This window comes from Episyrphus balteatus, chromosome 3, assembly GCF_945859705.1.
Source record: "Episyrphus balteatus chromosome 3, idEpiBalt1.1, whole genome shotgun sequence".
In the NCBI taxonomy this organism is placed as follows: domain Eukaryota; kingdom Metazoa; phylum Arthropoda; class Insecta; order Diptera; family Syrphidae; genus Episyrphus; species Episyrphus balteatus.
In genome coordinates, this window is record NC_079136.1 from 67,924,523 (window position 1) to 67,947,650 (window position 23,128).

General features: G+C 31.1%; 2 protein-coding genes across 4 annotated transcripts in view; one reads left to right on the forward strand and one right to left on the reverse strand.

Moving 5' to 3' along the window:
- The window catches only part of LOC129913047 (uncharacterized), a 248,694-nt gene that overhangs the window by 70,114 nt on the left and 155,452 nt on the right, over positions 1-23,128 (reverse strand). The gene's annotated exons all lie outside the window — the stretch shown is intronic.
- On the forward strand, positions 8,779-10,268 carry LOC129913049 (keratin, type I cytoskeletal 10-like). The gene is made up of 2 exons (XM_055991434.1): positions 8,779-8,989; positions 9,063-10,268. The coding sequence occupies exons 1-2, from the start codon at positions 8,975-8,977 to the stop codon at positions 10,191-10,193; spliced, it is 1,146 nt and encodes a 381-aa protein (XP_055847409.1). The 5' UTR covers positions 8,779-8,974; the 3' UTR covers positions 10,194-10,268.

Here is a 23,128-nt window from a genome sequence, read left to right on the forward strand (position 1 = left end):
TAAGAGTTTTTTGTATACGGTTATAATATTCTTATGCATAACTTTTAAAGTGGATTAGAAAATAGGACGTGTTATTTTTTTATGTAGATAACATTAACACGGTTTTTAATGGTTTTTTCATTAAATTTTGGCGTCTGTCTGGAAAGATTTAGGTCAGAAGATCAATATATTTAGCAGTTTTATGGGCAGTTAATTTTCCAAGAACACAAATTTTGTTACTGAAGCTCAGTATTTTTCTGGTCATAAGTCGATTTTCTGAAAATCAAAATTGACACCAAAAAGTTTAAGAAAGTGGGTGCAAAATAAACATGTGTCAATATGCTGCACTCATTTTTTTTGTTTTTCAATCGTGTCTTGAGTTCAAAGTTAACTGTTACATCTACCTCATTTTTATTTGAATGCGAAGTATTTTGGTAAGTGTTATTCTATATGCGATATCGAAGTGTTGTGATAGAAATTTAAAAAAAATTAAATGGAGAATTCTTCTTCAGTTATTTTTATTAACGATATTAATAAAGTTTTGGAAATGTAAGATGGTGTTTTCTATTTTAATTCGGGCTTAGAACTAGTATCTAAAAACTTGATATTTTTGTTAAGTTATTATTTGAACTTTAATGATTTTGTTTTAGTATACCCCGTTATTCTGCGATGAATTGAAACTATGAGTTATTTTATATATTTTTTTAACGCAATTCAACAAAAATTGGGTGCTCTTAGGTGCTCTTTAGAGAATTGAGGGTCAATTAGTTTTTGACTTTCTGATAGAAAATACTCCTTAATTTTATGCAACGTTTTTTTTATTTTTAAATTAAATTTACTGATGTCAATAGTGTATTTTATTTTGGGTGAACTTAATTAAGGTTGGGGAAGAGAGAAAAGAAACTGAGAATTGAGTATTATAAATGAGGAAAAAAATTAATCAAATTTTTTAGTTTTTGATACAAAAATAAAAATAACAAAAACTAGTTTTATATTGTATTTTCTTGTAGGAATACTCATTTTAAACAGAAATAATAACAAAAACCACGAAAAATAATTATGGAAAGGTTTTTGATGACAATACTCCTATGTGCGTCGGTGGTGCAGCCGTGAAGAATTTTTTTTTTCTTTAAAAATTTCAATTTTATGCGGAACTTAAAACATGTCCTTAAAAACTTAAATACTGTTTGAACAAAAAACTAATATCTGGCCTGATATAAGCATTATTGATTTAAAATATTTTCAAAATTATTTTGCAGAAGTTGTCTAACATAAAATTTCCAAATGAATTCTACAAAACAATAATACCTGCAGTTTTCTGTCAAAACATAAAATAAGCAAAAATACTTGACTATGTACCCACTTTCAAGCGTCCTATTAAAATTGTTTCAATTAACATTTTCTCCGCAAATCTCACGGGTATTGTAAATACAGGCAAAAAACTCTCACTCTTCAAAATGAAAACGAGACTATTATTTACTATAAAACACAGCATCCATACAACATCCATATGCAACCCTCATAGCATCATAAAAAGTTCTTCAAAACTCCTATACACTCTTAAAAATAATATAGAATCCAAGAATCATAGCTACTCGTATACATACATATTATTCGGCTCATAAGGATACATTAAAAAGAAGTTAAAATCACTTCCTTTGACGTATCGTCTGCTTTCAATATATATAGTAGGTAGGTAGTAGTGTTTTAATTACACCATCATCACACTCACCGCCCACGCCCACCAGCCATGAAAACTCAAGTTGAAATTTAACGACCCATGAACCGTAGTTTAGCAAAATTGTAAAAAGCAAATAACCATAAGGGAAATATATATACATATATCTCAGCTTCAGCTCAGCCCCACACAGAGTAGTATTTATAGCACTTTATAGTAGCAAATCATATTTTTTTATTACAAAGCTTCTATGCAAGGATAAGACAGTAGAAAAACTCTCATAGTCTAAGATAAATTGTTTTAAATGAACATCAAAGTTAAATATCAAACAAATTATTTAATGATGGTACTGAATGGAGCCAGGGTCCTACACTGACTTTGTATAAAATCTGAAGCGATTTCAAGTTTTTTTTTTAATTGAACGAGGAATTGCATCAACGTTTTTTTCGCTTAAAAGCCTTACTACGTACCAAAATGATTGTACCAAATAATTCTTGGATTCAATAGAAACATTTTAAGACCATAAAGTCCAAAATCTATAGAGTCGCAACTGAACTACCTCCAAAATAAGTCAACAAAAAGTTCAAAAACATTTTTCGAGTCTTAAATTTTTCCAAATAAAAGGAACAAATCTTACAATTCCGTACTATAGCCATTAACAGTAAAAATCTCAGGGAAAGCAATCATTCGAATTACGACTGCACCGCATCCTTTTCTATATAGCATAGCGAACATTATACCTTTGCTTCGACGTTCATTGCTATATTTATGGCCGATAATAACAATCCAAGCTGTAGTATAGGTTTCAATAGATTTGTTTCTCTTTTATATTTATTTTTTTTTAAAATAAAATCAAACACCTTTTGGCGCTATATTTCTTGTGTGCAAAGGCAGAGAAAGCAAGGCATCATCACTGTGAAAAAGGATATCCGAAAAATCAATCACAGCCACCAGAACCAGAAGCAAATATATAGAAAATAGAACGCGATAACGAAAAGAAAAATATTTATACAGGAAAGAACTGACATTGAATAGAAAATAATATATAGTACAAATACAAATATATATTTTATCTGCTTTTGCTTTATGTTATGATATACTTGAAGGTTTCCTTATTTGAACAGAAATAAAAATACAATATTTATCAAAAAAAAATGTGGTACCGCACACGAAACAATATTATTTGCTGAAAAGAGGTGTTGTTTGGTAACGAAAGCTGATTTTGATCGGAATCATTTTTAGAAACGAAAAAAAGGGCTTTTGCAATAAAAATGCCAAGCCAACATCTTGTGCAGTTCTCAACACCGTCATCAGATATCACTATTTTGCTGAATGAATGATTTTTGATAGCAGCTGATAGAATAACTTTATTTTCATATAAAAAACTGACAGGATATAGTATTAAATTAGAATTTTTTTTTCTATTCATTTGGAATGTTGATAAGCTAAAATGCCTAAAATTGGGTGAAGATAATCATGTGGTGAGGTGGGGCGCAGTGAGTAGTGTACTCTGAACTCGCTTGGTCTTGGTCAAGTGTGACAGAAACAGTTTTTCAAATGAATTGACTAAGCACCACATTCCACATGCCTACAAATGGAATAAAAGAGTCTGATGATCGGATTGGCATCCGTGAAACAGTATTGTAACTGTAGCCATAAGCACTTGGTGCAATTTCAATTTGTTGTTGAATTTTTTTTTTGTGGATAAAGGCTGTTAAAATTGCCACTATAATTAACTCATTCATCAATGATCAATTTGTTTTTCATTTTTGAACATTAATTTGAAAAAAAATCGTTTCATTTGTTGCAGTTGTATAGCGTACCGTTTTCGTTTCGACGTTAACTTTTGGGACACCCTGTATATTTAGAAAAATGGCTAGCAAAATGAAACTCTGTATTTTATGTATTTTTCTATTCTATTTTTTGAGGCCTCTTTTGAACGTTGTGCAATATGCAACCAAGTGACGATTTCTTAATAATCATTTTTATCAAAAAAAAAAAAACAAAACCGACTTCCATGAATCAAAACTGGGTTTTATGGTTTTTCTCATAGTTCCTAAAGGTATTACTATAGTTCCAATTTTCAGTACGAAGTTTAAATTTTTTTTTTTTATTTTATGATATTTTTATGATATTTTATGAACATTTTGTGAAATCGCTAAAAAATTTCAATTAGATTATTTTAATATATTTCCGTTTTGACAGATGACTTTTTAGAAGAAGAAAAAGATCAAGAGGAGATTTATTCAAAGCCTTTAAAGCTGAAACACAATCACGCTTCAGGGCGTCGCTTCGTTGCGTTACGTTGAGAAATCCTCAAAGCGCGCTTCTGTCACTTTGACTTTGAACAGCTGATTGCAACATAAAATCTGCTGTCAAATAAAAAAAACACAGTCACTCACAAAATTATTGGGCCAAGTCTTTATCTTGATTTAATTGTGGAAAAATGAAAAAGGATATTAATGTGTTTAAAAAATGCATAGAAATTTGTTTATTCTTTAATCCTATAGTTATAAAAACAAAACCAATCAAAATATATTGTTTTTAACAATAAAACTCAGTCTAAAACATCATTAATTTTTTTTTGTTTTTAATACGTAAATTGTTTTGATTTAAAATATCCCGATGTCGTTTTTTTGTGCAAAATCTATATAGAGAAATTAAAAAACACACGTAGTTTTGCAATAATTTATTTTTTTTTATTCACATTTGGCGCAATAATAATGTAAGTGACTGTAACTATATCTGTTAAATGTCAGAAAGCGAGCAAAAGTTCAGTCTGGTTGAACTTTTGCTCGCTTTCTTACGTTTCCTTACGTTTGTCAAAAAAAGCGTACGTAAGAAAAGCGTCATTGTATGAGGATACACAGATTTCCTATAGTTGAACTTTTCGCAGTTGTCAAAATCGACGGCAAAGCGTGATTGTGTTTCAGCTTTTATTGTTTCCACGGAATTTAAGTGTGAACTGTGAAGCCATTTGATTTGAAATGAAGGTGGAAACGTACTATAATTATTATTATAAGCTCGTTTACAGTTTTTTTTTTTTCTGTTTTAAAATCACTTGTTTTCTATTCCAGTAAGGATATATTTACAGGTTTTTTTTCGCAGATAGCGACTTTTCGACAAAAATTCAAAATTTTTTTTTCATTTATTTGGTTTTGCGACCTGTTAACTCACGCTTGTTTTGTCACGCTACGTTAAGCTTTTTGAAATTCATCAATTTCGTTTCGGATTTGGAAGTTAAAATAAATATTTTGGGTAAAATCATACGAAATTGGAGAGGTAAGCATTTTTACACGAAAAACCATAGCGTTGTTGGCTTGGTAATGAGTGATATTATAAATTTTGTTTTTTTGGAAAACCATTGAACTTTTGGAACTGTTTTAAGCTTTGTTTCAGTTTATATCTAACCAAATATTATAAATAGAATTGCTGGGAAGTTTGCAAAAACCGGCCTTAGCCTTACATTGCCTTTTGGCTTATTTCAATAACATTAACATTAACAAGAAGGTCACGAAGATGGAAATAATTTATTTCAATAACGTTAATATTTAAGAATAATCAATATAATTGTAAAAAAAAAGTGTAACAAAGACCTGAAGAACGTGACACAAAAAAATGTTTATTTCAACAAAAAACCATCTAGACCGAGAGCTGAGAGCAGATTTTTTGCGTGAGAGGTAACCGTTTCATATTAATATTAGAGTAAGTCCCAGCCATGGTGATGACGAAAACGAACGTCTGCCAGCATGTGTCTGCGCCTTTGCTGAGAAAAAGTGCATCAAAAGTACATTTTTTCTGAAAATTGATTTAGGGAGGGTAACCACCTGGAAACAATTGGAACCTGACGCCCTCGTCGCCCTGATTACAAAAACACCCATGACAGACGTTTTAACTGCGCCCAAACACCCGACAGACGAGCCTGAAAACGCGTTTTTTTACGCGTTTTTAGGGATTGGGGTAACCACCTAAAAACAATTGGAACCTGACGCCCTCGTCGCCCTGATTACAAAAATACCCATGACAGACGTTTTAACCGCGCCCAAACACCCGACAGACGAGCCTGAAAACGCGTTTTTTACGCGTTTTTAGGGATTGGGGTAACCACCTAAAAACAATTGGATTCTGTAGCCCTTGACTCCCTGATTGCAAAAATACCCATGACAGACGTTTTAACCGCGCCCAACACCCGACAGACGAACCCGAAAACGCGATCTTTTACGCGAACGCAAGGGCTTGGGGCAACCACTTGAAATTAGTCTCATTCTGTTGGTCTTGACTCTCTGATTACAAAAATACCCATGACAGACGTTTTAGCTGCGCCCAAACCCCCAACAGACGAGTTCTAAATCGCGATCTTTTTTCGCGAAATAAAAAACCAAGGACTTGAGGTCACCACTTGAAATTAGTCTCATCCTGTTGTCCTTGACTCCCTGTTTGCAAAAATACCCATGACAGACGTTTTACCTCCATCCAAACGCCCAACAGACGAGTCATAAATCGCGATCTTTTTCGCGAAATAAAAAAGCAAGGACTTGAGGTCACCACTTGAAATTAGTCTCATCCTGTTGTCCTTGACTCCCTGATTGCAAAAATACCCATGACAGACGTTTTATCCGCGCCCAAACAACCGACAGACGAACCCAAAAACGCGATTAAATTTAATTGAAGATTTTTGTGAACAAACATTTTTTTTTCAAAAATTTTGCTTAAATTTCATACATTTACTAATGCCAAAAGATTGGCTAGGCAATTAAAGGAAAACAACTATTTGAGGCTATGAGAGCAATAGTGGCGTAACCGGTTTTTTTTTCAAAAATGAGTTTTTCATAAAAACTTGGTCTCTTAATATATCTACTTTATTACAAAAATAGATTTATGTAGCTAGATACACTCAGAACTAGATGGCACTCAAAAAAGTGTTGTTTTGAAAAACCCTGTATCTTAAATCACTCGTACCTAGCTCAAAACTTCCTTTTTATGGCTTACGCCACTATTGTTCTCATAGCCTCATTTGAGAGTCATGGACAATATAGTTGTTTTCCTTTAATATGAGTGAAGGACAATCTTCCATCTCTTAGGCGATAAATGCAATTTGTAGAAATGAGATTCTGGCTTTTTAAAAACGTGTATGCAAGTATTGTAGGTGCTGACCGTTGTGTTCAAAATATTTTGTGTTTGAAGTTAATTATTGAGAAAGTTACATTTATCGCCTAAACGATGGAAGATTGTCCATGACTCTCAAATAGTTGTTTTCCTTTAATTGCCTAGCCAATCTTTTGGCATTAGTAAATGTATGAAATTTAAGCAAAATTTTTGAAAAAAAAAATGTTTGTTCACAAAAATCTTCAATTAAATTTAATCGCGTTTTTGGGTTCGTCTGTCGGTTGTTTGGGCGCGGATAAAACGTCTGTCATGGGTATTTTTGCAATCAGGGAGTCAAGGACAACAGGATGAGACTAATTTCAAGTGGTGACCTCAAGTCCTTGCTTTTTTATTTCGCGAAAAAGATCGCGATTTATGACTCGTCTGTTGGGCGTTTGGATGGAGGTAAAACGTCTGTCATGGGTATTTTTGCAAACAGGGAGTCAAGGACAACAGGATGAGACTAATTTCAAGTGGTGACCTCAAGTCCTTGGTTTTTTATTTCGCGAAAAAAGATCGCGATTTAGAACTCGTCTGTTGGGGGTTTGGGCGCAGCTAAAACGTCTGTCATGGGTATTTTTGTAATCAGAGAGTCAAGACCAACAGAATGAGACTAATTTCAAGTGGTTGCCCCAAGCCCTTGCGTTCGCGTAAAAGATCGCGTTTTCGGGTTCGTCTGTCGGGTGTTGGGCGCGGTTAAAACGTCTGTCATGGGTATTTTTGCAATTAGGGAGTCAAGGGCTACAGAATCCAATTGTTTTTAGGTGGTTACCCCAATCCCTAAAAACGCGTAAAAAAACGCGTTTTCAGGCTCGTCTGTCGGGTGTTTGGGCGCGGTTAAAACGTCTGTCATGGGTATTTTTGTAATCAGGGCGACGAGGGCGTCAGGTTCCAATTGTTTTTAGGTGGTTACCCCAATCCCTAAAAACGCGTAAAAAAACGCGTTTTCAGGCTCGTCTGTCGGGTGTTTGGGCGCAGTTAAAACGTCTGTCATGGGTGTTTTTGTAATCAGGGCGACGAGGGCGTCAGGTTCCAATTGTTTCCAGGTGGTTACCCTCACTAAATCAATTTTCAGAAAAAATGTACTTTTGATGCACTTTTTCTCAGCAAAGGCGCAGACACATGCTGGCAGACGTTCGTTTTCGTCATCACCATGGCTGGGACTTATTCTAATATTAATATGAATCGGTTACCTCTCACGCAAAAAATCTGCTCCCGGCTCTTAGACTAATCGTGAATTTAACTTATCTCTTTACAAAAAAATAAATTTTATACGTTATACGTCCGTGGTTCTTTTTTTTAAATTAAAGCTTCAATGGAATTTGACTCCCGGGATTTAAATTTCCTCCATTTCAAAACACAGGATTAAGTACAGGGATTTCGTACTCAGCACTGCTTAGGCCTAAAATTCATGTACTACCACCTACTGATAAAAATAATAATAAAATAAGAACAACGTCTATCGGGCTAGCTAGTCTGTCTACAAAAAGATTAAATAATCTAAATCAACTTGAACTCGAAGAACGGATATGTGCTTTTAAATTATATTCTATTTTATTAAAGCAGTAGATATTATTCAACTAAAAGAGCACTAAACTTTCAGCAATCATTAATAAATGCATAAAATAATGATTGACACAATTTATTTATTAAACGTGTTAATACAGTTGTTAAACTGAAATAAAAATGCAAAATATAGAAAATTTTTAATATTATTCATACAACATTAATTTTTACATCTATTCCTATTAGTAGTTGTTGTAAAGACCATTTTATTATTACATGCTATTTTGTAAATCAAAACCCTGAGGCTTTATTAAGTCAAAAATTCTTCTTACCTAAACTAAACTATTACCCAATTGAGTGTAAATATTTGCATAATAAATACAAAAAAAAAATCCAAAACCACAAAAATATTCTTAAACCCAAAATTGATGCACACGCGAAATATTTATTTGCGGGAACCACGAACCACCTATCATCAAAAGTTCGATGTTCTTTTTTCATACCAATAAAAAGCTTCTTAAGATATTATTTAGGTTTTTTTTATGAGCTTAGAATAGATTTTTACCTTTCTCCTTCTTTGTTTACAAAACTATAAAAATCCAGAACTTCTTTGCAAATTTAGTTCAGTTTTCACAAGTCAACGACGAAGTAAGACGCTACTAAACTATGAGATCATTTATCGTAAGTTTAGATTTGGGAAGACCGACTTATTTTACTGATTTTTTCATTATTCTAATAAATTTATTTATTATAGATTTTTGGATTCTTGGCTGCAGCAGTCAGTGCTGGTGTTTTGCCTGGTTACAATTACGGACCTGGAGTATCCGGTGTACGTCAACAAGTTAGCCATGTAAGCGGCATTTCTGGAAACCTTATTGGTCAAGGATCTTCAAGCTACAGCAGTGGTGGTCTTATCAGTTCTGGCAGTGGAATCTCCAGCTCATCATCAGGCGGTAGCTTGATCAGCAGTGGAGGATTTGGAAGCAGCTCAGGAAATGGTTTCATCAGCAGCGGTGGATATGGAAGCAGCTCTGGAAGTGGTTTGTACGGTAGCTCAAGCAGTGGAATCATCAGCAGCGGAAACTACAAACAAGCTGGAAACACCTTAAACATCGGTTTTGACGCTCTTGACTCTGTCCCACAAACCGTTGAATACAGCAAACAATTCTACAACTTTGAAGCTCCCGAAGAAGCCCATGAAGAAGGACAAGTCACTAGGCAATTGAGCAATGTCTTGAAGAAGAATCTCCAAGTTGTCTTCATCAAGGCCCCAGAAAACAACGCTGCCACCAATGCCGCCCTTCAACTTGCCAAACAAGCTATCGAACAAAGAACCGCTATTTATGTTCTTACCAAGCAACAAGACGGTGCTCATTTGGTTGGACAACTTCAACAAATCCAAGAGAATGTACAAACCAAACCTGAGGTTAAATTTGTCAAATACAGGACCAACGAAGATGTTCTACGTGCCAAGGCTGAGATCCAAGCTCAATACGATAACTTTGGAGGAGCTTCTGAGAACTACGATGGTGGAGTTGCACCAGTTTTGAACTATGCTAGCCCTGGAAGCCCATCACAAATTATTCTTGGAGGGTCAAGCTCTGGAAGTAGCTATGGATCTGGAAGCAGCTTCGGATCCGGTTCAAGCATTGGCTCTGGAAGTAGCTTTGGATCTGGTTCAACTCAATTTATTGGTGGTGCTAGCAAATACCAATCTGGTTCATCCATTGGCTCTGGATCAACACAATTGATTGGAGTTGGTAGTCTTGGTAGTTCATCATCAAATATTGGAAGCAGTACTTACAGCTCTAGTTCATCTAAAACTGGAAGCAGCACTTTTACCGCTGGTACGTCATACTTGCCCCCAATTGTCGCTAAGAAATGAATATCATCAAACCATATGTAAAAAAAAAACAGTATTTTTAATGAAAATGAATAAATCAGCATATAAATTATAAAATTTTGTCTTTCTTCTTTTGTTTACAATAATTCTTTTTTTTGTTAGAAGATCAATGAACTTATTTTAACCTACGCTTATTCATATACGCAAAATTTGAATATGAATGTGTTTTAATTTGCATGACAAAACTATATCTTTGAATAGTTTATGATATTATTTTTGGGGTCAGCGTGACTATGAAATTGTAATTGGTTGTATGAATGTAAAATGAAACCAAAGCGTCAGTATAAATTAAATTTTACACTTAGGTTAATGGGCAATGGGCATATTGAAAGCTCAAGGAAAAGTAACGGAATTCGAATTTGTGACTGGCACGATCTCGCACCAAGTTATGTAAGCTAGTCTGATGCCTTAATGTGTAAAAGAAAAAAGGCTTAATGCAACAACAAAAATACGGCTAATGTTATTAAATTCAAAGTAAGCTTTGAGTTTAAGTATCTACAGGAAAGATAGATTTTTTCGTGGAACGAAATATAGGAATGCTGATATTCCAAAATCTAAAAGAAGGGTATGAAAAAAGCTTAAGTCCTGGTTTTCAGGACACCGGTCCCCTGGGGAAATCCTACGTAGCTTTGGTTTAGAAAGTCACATCATCTTCAAAAGTATACCAAACTATCAGAAATTTGATGCTCTACAACTTTAACATTAAAAAAATTATGTAACTTATGATAGGGATAGAAAAATTGAAAAAACCGAAAAAATAAAAATAAAATGACAGCCTTAATAATATTTTTTTCATGTAAAAACAGTGTATGCACCAAAAGATATTTATATTAGCTACAACCTTAGTCAAATACCTTATTTGGTCAAATCGAGGATTTGGGGATATAGATCAATTTGCGTTTTCCAAAAATGGCGGATTTCGCCAGGGTTCTGGTGTCCCAAAAACCAGGACAAGCTTTTCTATAATTTGTTCCACAAAATGCTTGTTTTTTACTAACTTTCCTGTACTATTTGCGTTTGTTTAAGTCATCAGAATTCCATATTGCTACTTTTTGTTTTAACGATAATTTCTGGCAACTATTCATTTGGTTTTAAAATAAGCTTTAGCTCCAATATCTTTGGTGGAAATTTTTATCAGAACACTGACGAAAGTCTTTGAAACACCAACATTAAAAAAGAAAACATCTTACTTTCACTACAGAAATGGATGACATCGATTATTAAAATTGTTAATAGAATATAATAGAATAATAGGTATTCCCTCTGAATCTGATTCGTTCACAATTTGTGACGCTGCTAAAATAGGATGTTTTTTTTTTTTTGAAAGATGTTAATTTTTTCTTTTTTTGATAAATGTCATAAAAGCTTGTTTAAGTCTCGTCGTTCTCGCTTTTCCTTCAAATACTATGGCTTATCTTACCATTTTCGCCAAACAGCCATCGAGTTCCTAGATTTCTTTTATAGGTCTTGCATTTAAATTAAAAAAATTACCTGTTGAGCAGTGTTTATTTATTTTAATTAACAGTGTTTAACTTTTAATTAACGGTGTATAACTTTGATAAGCCTTATGTAATGAAAATTTAACTTTTTGTCTTATTTTCATATACAAGAAGTTAATCTACCAATATTGGTAGATTTACTGAAAGAATATTTTTCTTAATTTTTTTTTTATTTAAAGATAGGGAATTAAGACTCATAATTGTATAATGATATTTTTTAAGTATAATTTTCACACAGTGAGAAATACTCCAATGTAAAATCAAGTTTTTTTCATGCAAAAGTATTTCAGGTTCAACTTCCAGCGAAGGGGGAAATTTTTTCATATATGGATTTGTTGCATTGTTGTTGTTGCATTTAACATTCGTAAGCCCCATCTAATATGTTTGTCCACCCTCCAAAAAGTTTTAAGAATAAATTCTTTCTCTTTTATCCAAAAAAAAATTGACTTCTATTGAAAAATTCAAACTTATGTCATTTGTCCACCTTGAGTTCTTCACATATACCAAAAATCGTCGTTTGTCCAACCTGCTACGTTTAGAAGATATTTAGTTCAAAATTTGAACTAGAAAAGTCAAAAGTCATCAAAATTCAAAAAAAAAAATAATGTTCGCAAACATTTTAGCACTAGCTTAAAAAAAATAAAAAATAAAATCTCCAATTTTTTATATTTTTTTTATTTTTATGATTTAAGGTGTTATACACAAGAACACAAATCAAGCAACTCTGTGTAAGCCACATACTCTACAACCGTATAATTACAATTGGTAAATGGTCAACAAAATTCAGACTACTATTCAGTCAGTGATGAAATTAGAGGAATATAAGGAAATCACTGTGGTGTATGCGTAACTTTTATGTATAACAATCTTAACGTAAATATTTAATTTAATTAAAAATCTCCGTTTTTTATTGGTAACTCAGTACTTAGCTCAGTAAAATTGTTCACGGGAAACAGCAACAAATGATTGCTAAGGTTTTTTATTTGTTGGCTTACAGAGAAATTTTTTTTCTAAACTTATACAATAAGGGTTATTAATAAATAAATAAAAGTAATCAATTGTTATTGTTTACTGCATATAATGTTTACTCAGTAAAATACTGAGTACCAATAAAACACGATTTATGTAACAAAATTAATATTTGGTATATATTTAAAGAAGTAGAGGTGGACAAACGACAAAAGTTTGAATTTTGGAAAAAAGTAATTTTTGAGTAAACAAAATTTGTTTTTTTGAATATCTCCTCTCGCTCTCATGTTTTATTTTACTTTATTTTATTTTATTTTATTTTATTTTATTTTATTTTATTTTATTTTATTTTATTTTATTTTATTTTATTTTATTTTATTTTATTTTATTTTATTTTATTTTATTTTATTTTATTTTATTTACAATGTCTTTTTCTATGTGCATGTCTTGATAAATTGGCACGAAATCATCATCAAATTATTCTAATTCTAAATAAATTAAGTATCACTCGAATGAACAACATGTAAAAGAAAATGAAATAGAAATACTATCTTATATCTAAACATGCGTTGTGTGATGGTTTAGTATAATTATTATGGTATTGTAATTGCGTAGAAATCTTTAGTTAGATAAACAACATTCAGGACATAAAACTTACTTAGAACAAACAACCGACAACCGAATCTGATAACACGCACGCATATTATGCACGTATCCTTGAAAATGGTTACTTTGTTGGTGTTAAGCATATGAAGCTATTAAAGTTTCGTGTGATACCAAGTTCTAGATACGTTATTTTAAATTAACCCACCCAAATGATGTGGAAATAATATCATTGGAATCGTATTGTATTTCTAAAATCCCACATTGTCATGTGTCGGGTATGTGGGCAAAATAAATTCTCTGAATTTTGTGGCAATCGAATTATACGAACTATTAAGGAATTTTAATTTAATTATATCTACATTATGTGAATAAAATACTAACAAACATAATGTTAGTGTATGCCTACATATTGGTTAGCATGGTTTTTATTTGACGAAATTCTGTTTAAAAAACTCAAATCGGGTCCTATTATACTAACAAAATATTTGTTTAAATTTAATTTTCTTAAAGAATCCTGGAAATTTAAAATGATTCTCATATTATCTTTCTTAATTCATAGAAAGTATTTATTTTCAAATGAATATTGAAGGTGAAAACCACCACTTGAACAAATGTTGTTGGTATCGGTTTGGTAAGGAAACGAAGATCTATTTTTTTTGGTTTTTTGTAAACAAAAAAAGAAAGGTTTACAGAGTATATTTTTAAAATTCATAGATTTCATTAAAAAAGACCACGCTAATATTGGTATTATTCACTCATCATACAAACTAAATATGCATTTTTAATTTGCATATTGTATGATTGTAAGTATATTTTGTTTGGAAAAATTATTTTATTTTATTTCATAGAAATTAATTTTTAATTGAATTTCGTTTTTTTTAATGTCATTTTATGTTAATTCAGTTCAATTTTGCTCAATTGGTTGACAAGTTATTACAGATAATAATTAATAGGAATAAGCGGTGTTCAATTTAATTTTGTGGAATCGTCTAGCAATACAAATAATAGGTTTTTAGCTTTAAAAAAGACGTACGTAGAATGTCATTTTTTTGTATAATCGAACAATTTATGAAAACACAATTTTATATTGAAACAATTAGAAAGAAATCTAATTGTTATTTTTTCTGATGAAACATCAGAGTATTAATTTTGGTTTAAAATGTTGAAAAATGAAATATACTTTATTTTTATGGTAAAAAAATTAAAACATTCCTTATTTGAATAACAAAATTTAAGTAATATACAGAGTTTAATAAAAATGAAATTATTGCTGCATATAAGAAAAAAACATTATTAGGTATACAATTTTAAATAAATGTTTTGTGAAGAGCAAAAAAAAAAACAAATACAAATAGAATAGGTTATAGGGGTGCAAAAGCCCCCTTTTCGTTTTTTTTTTCAATATATCTCGTTAACAAAGCAAAATTTTGATATATTTTATTTAAAACATTTAGTATAGAGAATTCAATTTTCTATCAGAATCATTTTTTTGTTTTTTCATTGAATAAAGACTATATTCATAACTGAAAACTAAAGGAGTTCGGGTAACTGAATTATTTGCAATCGAAATATTTTTTTTTCCTCCTTCTTTCGGAAGCAGATATTTTCGGATAAAAGTCCCAAAACAAGTTTTGGTTTACAGATATGAGATCAATCTGAACAGGATTATGAATTCAGCTAAAAAAATTACAAATTTATTTATTAAGGCTTTCGAAAATTATCCAAGGGGTAATCCTTGTCTAAAAAAAAAAGGAATTTTCAAAAATTTTCTCCAAATCCATCGAATGAGACGTCAAAAGAAAGAACTCTTTAGATACTATTCATTACTGAAAACCAAAAGATTCTAAGAGTTCGGGTTGCTGAATTATTTGCAATCGAAATATTTTTTTTTTCTTCATTCCGAAACAGATATTTTCGGATCAAAGTATCGAAACAAGTTTTGGTTAACAGATATGAGATCACAGTAGACAGGCCTATGCATTCAGAAAAAAAGTGATTATCTGTAAAGTCGGTTTACGGACGATAATTTTACGTGATAAAGCCATAAGAAAACAGGTTGTGTGCTTTTGTTAACAAAAAAAATCACTTCCATTACCCAAAAATCCACTTTTTTATACAACAACCTATAATACATTTTATACCATATGAAAGCCTATTATTTCAGCTGAAAATATTTATATCGATCATGTCTGTGCGACATCTACAAAAAGATCTAGAATTATTTAAACCCAATCCGTTTTCATCAAAAAAAAGCAAAAATATCAATCTTTTTCATCTTCTCACGCTATTAAATTAATTTTTTTCTATTAAATTTTATATCATATGAAAACTTATTATTTCACATTTCATATGATGCTTCAATCATATTTCTAATATTATTCGCATGCTCACTAAAGTTAAATTAAATTTGTATCTGCTCTAGATCAACAGAAAGAACGTGTTGAAAAATAGAGCTTTATTTTACCGTTATCTCAAAATTGTGACTACAAAATTGATTCAAATTTTACACAAATATAGTCCTGCCTATCTATTATCTATCTACAGCATACATTTTTGATTCATTTATATCTTGAATAGAGAAAGATAAAAATAAAAAACGGTTAAAAACGGTCCAAAAACTTGTTTCTCTCTCCCGTTATTCGGTCAAAAATCATTTTAAAATACCAAACGGTTATGTTCTATAAGTTTGAACGTTACGAAAAATTTATAAAAATAAAAACCTACCCAAAAATACCCCAAAAAAAGTAAGTGTTTTTTTCAAAAATTCATATTTCGAAACGCAGACTTGAAAAAAATCAGTATCAGACCCCTAACTCTGTTTTTTTATTATCTACTACTTTTTCAAAGGTCTACCTCATGTTTTAGTTAAAAAAAAAAAAACCATTTATAACTTAGTTTTAAATTTTTTTAGATTTTTTTCAGTACTACTGTCAGTCTTTTAATAAATTTTATATATCAATTAAAAAACTTTTTTTCAATTTTGTTTTACCCCTATATTTAGCCTATTAAATGACGGAATTTTTAAAACTCAAACAAGGACATAATTATGTTTGTTTTCAAGATCTTGTTTTTGTTCCAAAATAAATTGATCAATCTTTAATTTTACACAACATTAACAGCAACCAAGTCAAGGCAGTTAAGACGTTCATTCACTCTCTTGCAGTCATGAATAAACAATTCATTGCATGATCCCGAATTGACTTCATGAAAATCCAAATTGACACTTCCACCTTTGTTCAAAGTATATTCCTGGTCTGAATAGTTAACACCTGCCCTTCCGCAACTCGATAACCACTTTCCAGCTTTGAATGAAACATATGAATTTGTTTCGGCAATATGACGTACTTGAATTTGATCTGCTCTATAATTGTCTTTTGCACAACGAAACTCCGATCCTCCTTTCCATAACTCACATACCGTTCGTCTACAGCTGACAAGAAATGGTAGCGAAATCAGGACAAAAATTAAGACTTTCGTATTCATAATCTACTTTTATTAATCAATCAAAAGTGACAGATGCACTGCTTTAAATTTTAATTCATACTGAAAAAATAGATAATCTATAATTGACTGAGACTCTGAATGCTCTTGATACTTTTTGATACTTCTGGGGTTTTTGCGTATTTGGTTTCAATTTTGCTTACATTAGCCCGGTCAAAATAGACATTTAACCCAGAAATAACTTGCATAGAACTGAAAATTGGTACAGAGCATTAAAACATCGATAAAAGTATAATATCAAAAGTCCCCAAAAGTCCCATGTGTGCATAAAAACTTATTCAAGATTAAATATCAAAAATGTTAGTTTGATAAATGACAAAACACACAATTTTTTCGTATAGTCCTCTCTTTGAAACCTCATATCTTCTAAACGATAGCAGCTATGAACAAGCAAATCTTTAACTTTTTTATGGAAAATATCATAGGCTATAAAATTAATTCAAAATATTTAAAAAAAATGCGTTTTAGATGTTATTTTTGATTTTTGTCCAAATAAAAAAAAAACTGTTTTTTTTAATTAATTATAGCCCCGAGAAATAAAAAATTCACTAAATTATGTAAAAAATCACATAGCCTGCATATTCTATGAAAATTTGTTTACATAACACTGCCCACTTGGCGAAAATAGAAAAAAAAACGATATTTTCGAAATATACCACTTTTTTCAAACATGTTGTTTTTATATAGAGGAGCGCATTATCTACCGGTTTTTAAAGACAACTTTTTGATAGGACTCACCGTTTAAAAGCAATATACAAAAAACCGTTATTTTTGACATTTTGACACATTTTGAAATCGCGATTTCTTCTAAATGATTGCTCGTAGAAAAAAAAATGTCCTAACATTTTTTTATGGAATAACAAAACCTACAAGTCTTCCAAATACTTTTTTGATAGCTTCCCCCGTTTCAAAGTTATACATATATGAAAAACCTTAATTTTTGACATTTAAACTGGAATAACTTTTTATGCACACATGGGACTTTTGGCGACTTTTGACAGTTAGCTTTAATTGACATTTAAATGGCCAGCTGTATGCGAATTATTTTTGGGTTTGCCTTTTTTTATGTCTATGTTGTCTGGACTAACATTCAAAATTATTTTTAGATAACCTTTGTTGCAACGTAGGGGAGAAAAAAAAAACACCCGTTTCAATTTCAGTCATTATCATCAGGTCAGAGCCTCAGAGCTTATAAAACAAATTTGGAATTCCTTTATTCTGATGGTTTGCTATTCGTCATCGATACAACATTTATACAATCAAGTTAATCAGTAATTTCCCATATCAATCTCAACGTTTTGGTAATAAATTAAAATATATTTTTAGAATTCACGTTTGAATATTTAATAAAGGTTTTGAATCTTTTATAAGAGTGTATTTGTTATTTTTTCCTATTTTTGGAGATGAAATTCCAAGAAGTCACACTTTGTAGGTTGTATTGAAAAATTGTTGATACTTTTCAAAAGCAGAAAAACAAAAACTCAATCTTTTAATACAATTGTATACTTTATTAACTTAAGCTGGTTTTTATATTTTATATATTATAATATTATAACATTTAACGTGTTCCAACCAATGTTCCTAGGAATTAGTATTTTTAAAGATATTCTTTCGATACTTTTTTCAAAAGAGTGTCAACTCGAAAATGTTCCTTCAAAGTACACTATGATGTTTTTACATTTTCAAAAATCACCATCAAATCAAAATTTAAAAGCAAGTTGATCTTCTGTTTGTCTTAAATATTTAATTTTAAAATCCGTTTCAAGCCTCCAAAAATTACAAAAAAAAAATCCTCACATTTATTAAAAAATATTCAAAATTGTAGTTAAAATCTACAATTTTGTATATTTAACAAAAAAAAAACAATGTTCACGATTAAGAAAAGAGCTCTGATTAAAAACACAAATTTTCAAATATTAAAAGTTAAAAAAATTTTAGATTTTTAGTATAAAAAAGAAACAAATATTTACAAACAAAATCAAAGTGTTGTTTATTGAAGGAAAAAATTAATGAAATGGTAGATGTTTTCCGAAAACCCCAAATGGGACTCGTTGGGACTTTGGGTATGAGAAAGCCAACAGTTTCCACCAATAAAAAGCTGTTTTTTGTGTACGGGTGAAAACCGAAATGCCATGGTATAAAAAAGATTAATTTTAAAGAAATTTTTGAAATTGAAAAAAAAAAAGATATTTTGTTCAAAGATACAATAATCATTTTTATCATAACAACAAAACCGACTTTCATGGTTCAAAACTGGGTTTTATGCTTTTTCTCATAGTTCCTTCATTGAAATGGGACCACACTGCAGGCACCAGCTTTCCAATAGAAAAAAAAATTATCAAAATTGGTTAAATCAGTTCAAAGTTATGAGGGAACAAACATAAAAAAAAAAATTGAAATAAACTTATTTTTCAAAAAACAAAACCGACTTCCATGGATCAAAACTGGGTTTTATGGTTTTTGTAATAGTTCCTATGGCTATAACTGAACTGAAATTGAAATCGGAATACATTGCAGCCACCAGCTTTCCAATACAAAAAGAATTATCAAAATTGGTTCACTCAGTCCAAAGTTATGAGGTAACAAACATAAAAAAATAAACAAAAAAAAAAAAAATACAGGCGAATTGAATACCTCCTCCTTTTTGGAAGTCGGTAAAAAAAACGAATTGAATACCTCCTCCTTTTTGGAAGTCGATAAATATTTTGTTTCTTTTTAATTTTCAAATTAAAAAAAAATTTGGAATAACATTGAAAATAAAATATTAATCGACACTTAAAAGCAAAGTTTCGTAAAATCATTCATCCGTTTTCAAAAAATTGATTTTTCAGAAAAAAAATTTTGAACTTTTTTTTTAAAATGCAAAGTTATATTTTTGAAAATTATTCTTAATTTTAACATTCGGATTACGTAATTTAGGTTAAAATTTCATTGAAATTGGTTGTGTCGTTTGAGAGAAAGTCAGACATAAAAAAAAAACGGTTTTGGTATGACAAGTATGTCATATGGCAAGTATAATTAATTTTGGTACTAAAAATAGAATTTTAATTTTTCCAAAAACTCTGCTACGAATTTTGAAGTAAATTGCTTTAGCAGTTTAGGCTTCAGCTCGAGATAAAAAGACAGAATTGCGAGGCCAAATTTTTTTGCAATCCCTATAGGTTCGATTTTTTTCACGAATCCTAAACTATCGCTATTATAGTGACATATACACATATACTATACTCTATACTTGCTTCATTATCATATCAAATTTCTTTCTTTTTTAAATAAGACAAACAAATTTAATTTTTTTTTATTATTTGCTAAACAATTCTATTATAAGCATTCAATGCATTAACAGATACAATTGAAGACAATTTATGCTACTATCTTCTCGTTTACATTCGTATACAAACAATTCATTGCATCTATCATATTTAACTTCACTAAATTCCACATTAACAATACCATCGCTCTCCACATAGTAAAAATGATCCAAATAGTCAACGCCATTTTTTCGGCACTTCGATATCCATTTGCCAACTTTGAATGATATATGTTTTTGTATTGGCAATATTGCGAATCAGGACGTTGTCTGAAAAATGAAATCGTCTTTTGCACAGAGTTTTGGGTACATGTTCTGTGATAAATTAACTAAAATTGTGTTAGAATTCAACATTTAAACGAAAAATTGAGATCATTTTGACTTTGTGGGAAAAAAATGCAAAGCTATACAAAGAACGTAAAAATGTTAATTCTTTCTATTTTCAAAACTACTAAGACATTTTTAGTAAAAGCCGTAGCCGTTAAAAATTTCTAACTTTTTAATAGGATACAAGATAACTTCCTGAATTTTGTCCCCACTTAAAAAAACAAAGTCCAAAATTCAATCAAAAACTGGTTGAAGCCGTTTTAAGAACAATCCTTATAACCCCTTATGTATCCGCACCTGGGTTCAGTTAATTGTTAATTCCATGTACCTAACAATCGTTTAAGTATCTATTAATTAAGCAAGCTATCAAACCCGGTTTGTGTTTATTTGAATCTTTTAACTTGATTATATATTCTCAGTAAGCTTATTTTTAGATCAGCTTCTTTGAACGTAGGCTAATCTGTCAATAATTAAAATAATTGTTTTGCAAAAAAAAATTCAAAACGAATCCTAAAATTAGTAATGTCTACAGGTGAAACTTAGTTTTTATAACAAATACCTAAACTCCAGTTAAAGTCAATACCTACGACTTTATATCAATTGTTTTTTTTTTTTTTCAATTCTTCTAAGGTATCTAAAATGATAATGCATAATATTTGCATAATTTCCGACATAAGGCAAAGTTAAGAAATTAGTGTTAAATTATGATAAAACAATTCCGCCTATAAATATGATCATTTATAAAAGTGCTGCTAACAATACACAACCATAAAGTAGCCACCGAAATTGCATAGTTTTAGGCGTTTTTATTTATTTATGTTTAAAAAAATAGCTATTCATGAGATTACAGTGGGTGAATGTCCCGAAAAAGTTGGCTTAGTTATAAAATAAAATGATAAAAAATAAAATGTTTGCAATAATGTCACTAACATGTAGGTATATTGAAAAATCAACTTAAGAAATAATACCCTTATGAAATTTGGTAATAATTGGTGATAACAATAACTATACAATTGGAATATGTAGAAGCCAAGAACTTAGATAAATTAATATAGGTGCTCCATTAAATTATTTTAAAATAAAGTGAGTTTTTCAATACCTACCCAAGTTTAAAAAGCCAATGAACCAATGATTCTTGCACATTGAAATTAAAAATGAAATTATGTACATATATCACAAAATGTATAAGCAAGACTCTCATTCCATTTTATTGTTCCTTGATGTCTGAGGTATAATCCCTCAATTTTAAAGATTGATTTATTTCCTGTACAGGGAAAAAGTTTGAGAGCAAAAAAGATTCAACTTAAAATCTTCTCAAGTGTTTGTAGTCCAGTCATTTTGTCGGAAAAAAACGGCTTAGAAATGCAAATGAACCGAGAAAGCTAAAAAATATGAAAGCTGATAAGACGATAAGACGTACGGGGTGCTTGTCTTCTTGTTCTTGTCTAGAACTTGTTACTCCTTGGTCGAAAACTTCAAGCAACTTCAAGTTCTAGTCAACCCCTACTTTGTAGCTTTCTCGGTTCATAATGATTGGACTAAGCCGAATTAAAAACAGATGAGGATTTCTCCACAAACTAACAAATACTGTCTCAGCAACATCATACAAGTACAAGGGCCAGGATGAGAAAAGGCATAAATCATGTGCTGAATATGCTCGATTTTTGTTATTTTCAAATAATAGATAATGGAAAATACATTTTCTACGGATCTTAGTAGTCCAGACTAAATAAACATAAAAAAGACTAAACCCAGAAATAATTCGCACATCGCTAAAAATTGGTACAGAGCATATAAATGCCGATTAAAGTAAAATGTCAAAAGTCGTCAAAAGTCCCATGTGTGCATAAAAAGTTATTCAAGTTTTAATGTCGAAAATTTATATTTTTCATATACCTTCTTCTTCTTCCTTTTTCTCGGCGCTGTTATGATCTCGATGTCGAGGGGATCATAACCTTCCCACGTTACTGCTTCACACTAGTGATCCGCCTGTGGGGTTCGCCGGGTTGACCTCAGAAATCGGCGGCAAGCCTCCCGGTTTTGTATTGTTCCATTTCTAAGGCCAACTGAATGCTGGTGGTTTTGCATTTGCTTGTACCAGGAGTTTTTAGGCCTACCTTTCTTTCTATTTCGTGTTGGAACGTTGTATGATATTGCTTTTTTGACGGGGTTCTCAGGATCTCTCCTTTGAACATGGCAATACCAACTGAGTCGGTCGTGTTCAATTTTTTGGGAGATGGTGTTTTTAACATGAAGGCTTCCTCGGATCTTCGTACTTCTAATTCTATCAAGCTTTGTTACTCCTGCTGTCATACGAAGCATCTTCATCTCAGCTGCCGTTAACTTACTCTCATACTTTTTGTACATTGTCCAACATTGTGAACCGTATGTGAGTGCTGGACGCACAACTGCGGTGTAGAGTCTTCCTTTCAGGTTAGAGGGCATTTTTCGATCACAGAAGATGGCAGAATTTTCCCGCCACCCTACGCTTACGCTATGATTGATATCGTCATTACAAGTACCTTCGTTATTTATCATAGACCCCAGATATTTAAACTTTTCACACTTGGGAAGCACTACACCATTCAAATAAATGTCAGGAATAGGCCTGTGTGGATCAGAAAATGGGCAGCATAGGTATTCTGTCTTTTTCGCGCTTATGCGGTACCCACTACCTTCTAGAACATCCACCCATACATCAAGTGCTC